Raw genomic sequence first — 10,471 nt, 5'->3', positions numbered from 1 at the left:
CAAACAATCCTACATAAGTAGAGTTAAAAGTTTGCTAAAGGTACAGAACAAACGCAAAAAGAACGGTGTATGTCAGTTGTTGCCACAGAAACAACGTATCAATCAGTGTGAAACTTGTGTGAATAATAAGAAAGTTTCTGAAACAAGAAGCGCATTAACTTAATATTTTAACAATTGATACATGGAATTATACATAAATATTTCAATCCCCACATATTAAGTTTATCCAACAAGTTATTTGATACATCAAATACAGCTTATCAGCCAGTAGTGGCGGACCGGCCAACCGGGCAAAATCCCGGTGGGCATCACTAGAACTCCATCAGTGATGTTCCCTCAAATTTTATAGTTTACTTACTTAATAACATTTACACCCGTGTTCATAGATTAAAATCAGTGTCCTTTAACTATATCGAATGTCCAAATTAGTGTAGAACACTATAATAAATACTGAATACCCATTATATACAGCCAATATTTATACCATTCTTCTTGCATGTCTTGCCATAGGTAAATATAAAACACATTTATTGTCTCTTGAGGGAAGTGTTTTAAACAGTAAAATGTGTCGCATTCTGAAAACCACTAGTACATGTTTAGATTTTTGCTTATGAAATACAAGGGGATTCTCAGTAACTTTCTACGTATAGATCTAGATACTTATGTAGATCTTTCCATGCATGCTGCGTACGCGTACATAGAAGTTACAACGCCATACTTCTCTCCTGACTATTACATCATAGTATTATGTTTTGTATAAAAGTCTGAAAAAGAATCATGAAATGATTGCATAGTATGAGCAAGTTCTGGGTCTGTTGTTTAAAGCTGACAACAGTGTGTAGACTTCATACGTTAAAACAATAATGTCGGAAAAGAGGAGACAAGCTAAGCCAGTGGATGTCAAAAGAGCAAATCTTCTAAAATGAGAAAGGTGCAGGAGTTTGGAAAAGTTACTTGAGATATTGAATCAGCATTTGACATTAAAAGTGCCCTGTTGAATAGTAATGAATAATTCTCGGGAAGTAGATCTGTGAGTAAAACACTTATTAAAGTTTAGTTTTGTTTATATAAATATCAATTTGAGCACATTATTATTTTGTAGTAATGGAGTACTAACGGTAGTTTAGTTTTGCTGATATTCATATTTACTGACAAAGAAACGTTCTTATCCACGAAAATATTAAAACTGTCAGCTATAATTGCTAGGCCCGGCATGGCCAGGTGGTTAGGGCGCTTGACTCACAATCTGCGGGTTCGAATCCCCGTCACACCAAACATGCTCGCCCTTTCAGCCGTGGGGGAGTTATAATGTGATGGTCAATCCCAATATTCGTTGGTAAAAGAGCAGCCTAAGAGTTGGCGGTGGGTGGTGATGACTAGCTGCCTTCCCTCTAGTCTTTCACTGCTAAATTAGGGACGGCTAGCGCAGATAGCCTTCGTGTAGCTTTGCGCGAAATTCAAAACAAACGAACTTTAATTGCTAACAAGAATCAGTACTGTGTGAAACTTGTAGGTCTTCAATTTGTATAGTGGCATAATAATGTATTATTATAAACTCAACTTGCAATTATTATATTAAGATTAATGAACTTGTTGCACCTGGCAACTTTGCTGGCGAATTTCATCGATAAATGTGCCGATACTTGGCGAATCCCTCCAGCAATAATAGAACTGAACAGTAGATTTCTAGTTTTGTGTTTCAGCTGCAAGATTATTAGATTATCAATACTTTGCATATAAATAATAATTTTGCACGTAAGTTGGCCAGTAAAATGCTTAACAGACCATCATATAACAAGCTTAATGCTTATTATAGGGTTTACGGTTGTTCGGTGATAATATTCGAAACCATCTCGCGAGGAAATCAATAAGCGCAGAACAGTCTCTCGTGTCTGTAATGATTTATTTTTTCAACATCAATATTTCATATATGTTAATGTATTATGTACAATAGCATATATTTTCAACAACTGAAATCATATAATAAATGTCGTTTAGACATTTATAAAATAATTTCATTTCAGTGGCGCACGCACATTTTATCAGGAGTTCTAAAACACTTTATGCCAAGTAGCAAGATGAGCTGAAAATCAGTACTTGTGTGGTGTCAGCGAATTTGCCTAACATGGACAAAATTTGATGGTAACATTCAGCAAAATTTACTAAATACAATAAGCCGAATGACTGTTATAAGAACGGTATGTAAATTATTCCTACATGATAATGTCACAGGTTTGACACTATCACATCTATTCATTTATTTGGCCAAAAGAACTATAAAATCACTTCTTACATTAAACATTTCAAAATAATCAACAGGTTTCACAAGCAAATGATCATGAAGAAACTTTTAAAACTGTTCATTCACCCAAAGATGATGATGATGTTAGAGCAACAGCTGCAACACACACGGCGACTCCATACATCAGTGAGAAATACGACACAGAGACATGAGCAGACGACTCTCAAGAAAATGAAATTTCTTATTGTATGAACATATTTCTAAACCACTATATGCACAACAAATTTGTTGTCCAACTTCTGGTTCGACCTCTTGAAAATATTCCATTCGACCCGGATGTGTACTACCGACAAACAATTGATGGTAAAAACTTTAAGAGACAATTACTCTTTTTTTTTCAAATCAGCAACAGAAGTTTTTCTGCATTATTTGCCTGTACTTTTGAAGCAGTAACACTAGGTCTTCATTTGTACGTGGATGCAGTGACTGGTGCTATGTTAATTAACGTGAAGAGTAGCATGAAGAATCTAAGGAACACATGTAAAATTATGAAGTTCATGTGATGAATATGAAAGGTGGAAAACTCTTTTTCGCATTTACATGGCATGCTGCCTAAAAAACGAAAAATTGAAGTTCAGAATAATCGTAAAATTGTTGATATAATTATTACTGATATCAGGGTTCTTAGAAAGCCTAATTATCCATTTAGAGAACATAGAGGTGAAGCTGCACAAGAGCTGGAAAAAGATGAAATAAATCACGGTGTTTTCTTGGAACTGATATACCTTCTGAGTCAGTATGACATAACACTCTCAAAGCATTTGACAAAAGTAAATGCTAACTCCAGAGAACATAAAAAATCTTGAGCTACTGGAACAAGTGCTTCAGTTACTTTTATCAGTAAAACAACAGTCAACAAGCTGCTGTTATAATGAAGAATGTGATCCAGGACGTTATATCATATGAAGTTAGAAATGTTGGTATGTTCTCAGTACAGATTGATTCCGCACAAAACATCACTACAATTGACCAGTGAGCTGTAGTAGTCCGATATGTACTTGGTGGATAAATAATTGAAAGTCTACTAGCTCTCGTTCTCTCTCACGGCCACAGTGATAGTGTACAAGGGCTGTACGTTCTAGTAAAAAGTGTATATGGAGATTAAAACATTGATATCAACAAGTGTGTTTCAAACAACACAGATGGAGCATCAGCTTGACATGGACAGTACAGTAGCTTTCAGGCAAAGCTCTCTTCTGCTGTGGATACAAATGGCCACGTGTGGTTATATGCACATTTACTCAACTTAGTTATGACAGACTTGACAAGGTATGTGTTGCAGCAATATGATTATATAATCTGTTGCAAAAAGCCGCGGATTTCTTCGAAAGTTCCTATAAGCGAATGGATGTCTGGAAAAAGGAAATTGAGAGCAGGTTAGGGGCAGACACATTGAAGATAATTAAGCTTATAGATGAAACATGTTGGTCAGAAAAATAAAATGCATTATCAACTCTATTCAGGAAATCTACAGACCATTCAAGAGCTGTTTTCTGAGATCTGATGAAGTGTCTGGTTATATTGAAGTATTCAAAGTCACATGATACTGCCACCAAAACAGAGGCTAGGGCTTTCTGAGGTACGAAAGAATTTTGAACGTTCACACATTCATGTTCATTTTCAATTATATCACACCTGAATCAGGAAACCTTCAAACAAGTGGTCTTGGAGGCAAATACAAGAGTGTACAGTTCAATTTGGAGTACTGAGAGGCGACATGTAAAGCATTGTAGCTAGAGCAAACGAAATTGTCAGACAAATGAACGATATTTTGTGCTATATTGATTGGCCAGGTCTTTTAAACGTTGAGAAATTTGATGAAGTCAAGGTGTCAGCTAAACTGTCTGTCCAATGGAAGAGAAAGCGAAAAGCTAAGTATGATGAAACATGATCTGTAGAAGATCATGCAACTACATCACCCATGATTACGCACAGGATTGATACTTTCAACGTGGTATCTGATCAAGCAATGGGAAACCTGACGAGACGACTGTTTGAAGATGGTCAGCTATATGCTGTGCTTTGACACAAAGAAAAAGGGCCTGTCTGCCGGCCGGATCACTGAACAAGATAGGTCAGCTCATGCCACACCTAGATCTCATAAACGTAAGACCTGAACTGGAACTCAAATTCAGATTTTCAGGTACTGTTAATGCACATAAACGTTGGACACTTACACGCATGAGTTATGCACATATAAAACGGGAACATACTAATACATAAAGTATATATATGTATGTATTTTAATTTTTATACACACCAGATCTCTGTGATAAACTACTTTTACAAATGAGTTTCGTATACCAATGAATATGATTATATCATTAGTGTGTACTATTTTAAATTAAGAATTAAGGACAGTCTTTATAATAAGCGTAAAATTATTCTGGTGTTTATTTCTTCTTTTCAAGTTATGGATTCCTCACCCGCAGTCTAATGATATGCAAGTACAATATGCAGTGCAATTTGATTTATTTCTCAGTGATTATAGGTGACCAATGGAGTGCCCCCAATAAGCCACTGGCAGTGCCCTCAAAGGGGACCCAGTCAGCTAGTGATGAATAATCAATAAATATTCCGAGATTAGCCCCTTCAAAAAAAAAAAAACTTCTGACCCTATCCAGACTAATCATATTGTGATTTTCATCTTTACCTAAACTAATTTCTCAATAAGTAATAAGGCTTAGATAAATAGAAGTTTTCAGAAGATAAAAACCATGATGAGATAGATAAGGTAAATATTGTCCTTATATAAAACGTAAACGCACAATAACAATGGTTGACGAAAATCTAAACAAAAACTATGCCATCAGTTTCTTGTTATCCAAAGTTTGTTATCCAAAAAATGTGCTGTTTCTATATCTTATCGGGTAAAAACTATGCCATCAGTTTCTTGTAATCCAAAGTTTGTTATCCAAAAAATGTGCTGTTTCTATATCTTATCGGGTAAAAACTATGCCATCAGTTTCTTGTTATCCAAAGTTTGTTATCCAAAAAATGTGCTGTTTCTATATCTTATCGGGTAAAAACTATGCCATCAGTTTCTTGTAATCCAAAGTTTGTTATCCAAAAAATGTGCTGTTTCTATATCTTATCGGGCAAAAACTATGCCATCAGTTTCTTGTAATCCAAAGTTTGTTATCCAAAAAATGGGCTGATATCAACGTATGTTGATATGAAGATACGAGGTTGGAGAATATGATGATTGGAAAACAAAAATCTTAACCTGTGTTTATTCATTAATTATAGCTTTAAAAGTACATTAACATGTAAAAATACTTGCCACAAAATCCTGTATATAAATACGACAAAAAAGTGAATAAAACGTTTAGTGTCGTAGACTCAAGGATGAGAATCTAATTAAGACCATGTTTCATTCGCGAACTGATTCCTTTTTCCAAGTCAAAGCAAAACGTGGACTTGACTTTCAACAAGTTAAAAATTCTTTAAAAGCTAATTCATTAATGTAACAAAAACTCGTTGGAAGGTACGCTTTTATATCTTTTACATAATTATACCTCCGGGCAGGTATGACTGTTAATTCCTGCGGCCTTTTCTGGAATTGTCTGACAGTTTTACAACAATGTACTTATACTCGAAATTCAATAATATTCACCATCCATGAGAAACAAGTATTGAAATTTTAGTTTTAAAATGAACTATCATTACAGCATTACATCACGGAGTAGGTTTTATTGAAGTATTTCTTTGTAGACGCAGTTATCAATGAAAGTGCATTACTTTTCTGTTGCGACACTCATTAGATTTTCACTAAAGAAAAAACAAGTGATTTTTTCAGTTTGTTTTTTTGATCGTTTTATATTTGAAACTTACTCCTTTTTGTAATTGGTTAAATCTGAAATATCATTTTTGTGGAAAATTCAATTGTTTTATTTATTGCTCAACTATAAAAATATTGCCTAGTTATAAAAATATTACCCGGTAATGATTGGTGATGATCGGTGCGGTAGTTTCCGAGATCCAAGTTTTGAACTTATACATCGCAAGCTCTATTATAATAAGATATATATATATATATACATACACTAGTTAAATTGTACAGTGCTTCTTTTGTAGACAATAAGAAAGACGTTTGTACAAGTCACGCCTTCTACAAACTAATATAAATGTAAGTCAACTGATGTGACAAACATAGCCCAACAGTTACTCTGTATCAAAACAATATAAGTCACACTTTATACAATAACATAGATGTAAAACAGCCGAAACAGAAAACTTAGCCCAACAATTACTGTGTATCAAAGCAAGATAAAGAGACCTACCCAATGGTGAGGCCATTTGTTCATCACAAAGGCAGGTCCCAGAGAGCGAGCTGGATTTAAAGAAGCTCCTGTTGCTGGTATCTGGAAAATGGAGACACACAACAGTTTGAAAACATATAACACCGTCAGGTTGGTTAATCGTTTCGGGTTATAGAAGGCGCCAACGCGAGTATCTACGGCATGGGGTCCACGGGCCCACTTTAGGTTCCCTGGTGTGGTCCAGGGACGACGCCTCCGGAAGTTTTGCACATTTGTGTCATCTGGAGTAGAGAAAATGTGCCTAAAAATGACTCCAAAATCATCTCGTAAACTTTCAATGCTCAACTTTCGAGAGTGGGGTTCGAAAATATCCTTCACATTGTTAGAAACCATACTAACAAACCGCCTGTTTGTGGGCTAAAATCATTATGACATTTTTTTCCTTTCGTTTTTTAGGGCCATGACCCCCTTGGATCCGCCAGTAGGGTGGAAGTCCCCCCAAGAAAAAATGGCGTCACTAGTTTCATAGGGTGAAATTCATTACCACTCGCTGTTCTGCTTAGATATAGCCCAACAATGCAGTCTTCAGATAATCTTTTGCTTAGGCTATGTAACTTAAGTTAATATTTTTCACGTTACAATCAAAAAATTAAGGGTATATATGATAAAAACTTTGAAATCAAATATCTCAGAAAACAGTTATCACCACACGAGATTCCTTTTTGAGAGATAATACTAAGTTATGTCTAATCCGTTCTAAAAAGTATCTATGTGAACTTGATTAATTAGGTTTTCCAAAAGCCTTAGAATATTTCACTCAAATAATCGCTCGAAATATGCTATCTAGAACTGATTTCTTTTTTTCAATTGTTATAATCCGAAATAAGCAAAATGATATACGATACTCAATGACTTCTTCTGACCCCGTGACCATTTTGGCCACTAAATGTTTATTTTTGCAAAATGTAAATTTTTGTTTCTTTTGTTGTTGATGTTGTTTTTTTTTTTACAAAAGAGGGTAATAATAGTTTCAGCAGCACGAACTAACAAGCACTTTACAGTTTTAAATAAAGCCTAAAGTTTCCAGGTTTTCAATGATATATTGGAATACAAACAGTATGGTGTTAGAGATGTTTTATGCACGTTACCATACAGCGTGGTTTATTCATATGAAATGTCTAACAAAACAGTACAAAAACAAAAATAGTACGAAATTCCACACATCCTTTCCATCTCATCATATTCTTATGTATAAATTAAACTTAATAATATATGCATTACTACATTGAAATCAACTGTTAGATGTTTCTTTTGTCGCTAGTTCCAACGTAGAAAAGAATGCGCGCTTCCCAATTATTCGTTGCCGTGGTGATTATCAACCAAGCCTAAACTGAATTGTATGCAGTTCAAAATATATGTTACCGAACTTCGACGGAAACGAGAAATCCGACTGCTCTTTCTGATGATTGCTTGTTTGTTTGTTGTTAAGCACAAAGCTAGGCAATGGGCTTGTCTTTGCTGTGCCTACTACGAATATAGAAACCCGTTATCAGCTCTCGGACTTACCGCTAAGCCACTGGGGAGGGTCTCTCTGATGAAGAAAAAACTCCATTTGTAAAGTTGAACCTATTGATATTACAAATGTCTTTTTTTTATTTTTGATAGTACATTTTTAGAGCTGCATATATGATGTTTGGCTGTAAACTTCTCTTGGTTTTCAAGATGAGAAAAAGTATAAATTACTTTGCTATATATATACAAAGAGAGAAAATTAGATCACAATTATAATCGAAAAACAAAACAAAAAATCTTTATGGTCGCTCAAAATAATTTACAAAGGTTTTTGCTTCTCCCAGCAAAAATGCAATAAAATACCTACTTTAAACAAAACAGTAATATTTTGAATAAAATGCATGAATTTAAATACTGAGAATGAGAATATCAATGATGAAAAGGATATTTTATGACGACGTTTTCAATTATTACAAAGTTAGATTGATCCTTTTACAAAAAGTAAAATGTTGATAAGTTAAAACAGATACTTAGAAAAAAAAGTAGCTCAAAATCACGGCCGGTCGTACAAAATAATTATAATGGTGTAATAGGCTGAGAGAAGTTATAGATATCTCTATCCTCTTCACAACCATTAAAATGACCTGCATACTGTATGTTTTTTTTCTTTGTCATTTCAAACACATGGCCTAGTAGTTAGGGTGTTCGATTCGCAATCTACGAGTCACGTGTTCGAATCCCATCACCGAAGATGTTCGCCTTTTCAGCTGTGGGGTGTTATAATGTGGCGGTCGATCCCATTATTCATTGGTAAAGAGTAGCAGTGGGTGTTGTTGACTAGATGCTTTCCCTCTAGTCTATCATTTCTAGGTTAAGGACAGCTAGCGAGAAGTTTTGTGTGAAATTCAACAACAAAAAACATTCGAAGCATCCGCTCAAGCAAGATTCGTGAAGTTTATACAGTTACACAGCGAGATTACAGTTCAAAAGTTTACTTCGTGACCATTCATTTCAAAAATTCACCGATTAGGTTGCTGTGTCTCTGGAAGCAATGTGTGTTTTCGACTGAAGTCATGCTGAGACTATACTTAGCTTTTCCTGTGGATCGTAGGTATGTTTTGATAAGCTGTAGTTATGGAAGAGTAGCAGTAGCGATAGCAATGGGCGTGGACAGAAAAATATGTAACGCAATCAACATTTTTTGGATAAGCAGATTGGAGTATAGGGTGAGGTATCTAGTCGAGGAGCCTCACAGCGAATATAAGTGAAGAGTTAACGAATCTCCAAGTCAACTCGAGTTTCAGTCTACTGACTTCTGAAACGTCATCCTCTGTCAACAACAACTTTAAATCAGCACTGATTGGTTAGTTCTTTGTGGCAGCTGTTTAGTATCACACTGAGCTCCACATTTTTCACTGAACTTCAGTAGTTATTCAAGTCTTTCATAGAACCAAGAATGGATTCTACTGGAGAAAAAAAACAAGACAAGCTTGAACTCAAAAACTTGCTAATTTTTTTCTGAATGTAACAGATAACTTCAGAAGCTAAGACAATCTTTCTTTCAAAACCGTAAAGTTTCATTCTCAAATTTTCTACAATTTTCTAGGATAATAACACCAGCCTTGCTTCAGATGGTTGGTCGAACAGAAAAACTCTCTAGGTCGATGACGTTATCTTTACTTCAGATGGTTGGTCGAACAGAAAAACTCTCTAGGTCGATGACGTTATATTTACTTCAGATGGTTGGTCGAACAGAAAAACTCTCTAGGTCGATGACGTTATCTTTACTTCAGATGGTTGGTCGACCAGAAGAAACCCTCTTTAACGATGACGTCATTTTTACTTCAGACGATTGATCGACAAGAAGAAACTCTCTAAGACGATGACGTCATCTTTGCTTTAGACATCATCAGCTGATCGAAAGTGGAATTAACGGGATATTTCCAAATCAATTTCTCATTTAGTTTTAGTTTAAAAAAAACGAAACATATTCAGAAATTGAATAGAGAATAACCTAGAGGTGCGCCCCTTTAAAAACGGCTATTGTCTTTCTCAAGCCTTACTCATTATCAGATGTCAGAAAACGAGTCTGAGATCACGTGCTCATTATTAAGTAAAATGTTTAATGCCATCCGAAAATCATCTTTATTTCCTCAACAAAATTCTATCGTAGTTCAGACAACTTGGTTATTGGTAAACATTACAACATTTTCGTACACAAAATATGAGGTTTTCAAATTAAGTAATAAGATTTTTTAATGAAAGATTTTCTCGTAAACCTTTTTCTTTCAGAATGTTGACTATCTAACATGCAAATTAATTTTGATTTTACGATTAAAAATACTTTAATGCATTAGAACATTTTCAAATTTCACATGTGAAATCTTTATAATCT

At 34.9% G+C, this 10,471-nt stretch overlaps 1 protein-coding gene across 2 annotated transcripts in view; it reads right to left on the bottom strand.

The window, feature by feature from the left end:
* LOC106458782 (neurogenic protein big brain-like) overlaps positions 1-10,471 on the bottom strand; it is a 95,235-nt gene that overhangs the window by 9,630 nt on the left and 75,134 nt on the right. The window contains exon 3 of one of the 2 annotated variants that reach the window (XM_013918331.2): positions 6,586-6,666. The exons of the other annotated variant lie outside the window; for it this stretch is intronic. Coding sequence (XP_013773785.1) covers positions 6,586-6,666 — 81 coding nt within the window. The remainder of the gene's footprint in view (positions 1-6,585; positions 6,667-10,471) is intronic. 2 annotated transcript variants of the gene reach the window in all.

The sequence above is a fragment of the Limulus polyphemus genome, unplaced genomic scaffold (genome assembly GCF_000517525.1).
Source record: "Limulus polyphemus unplaced genomic scaffold, Limulus_polyphemus-2.1.2 Scaffold513, whole genome shotgun sequence".
NCBI classification, from domain to species: Eukaryota; Metazoa; Arthropoda; class Merostomata; order Xiphosura; family Limulidae; genus Limulus; species Limulus polyphemus.
Note: the sequence above shows the minus strand (reverse complement) of the source record. Positions and strands in the feature narration are given on the sequence as shown.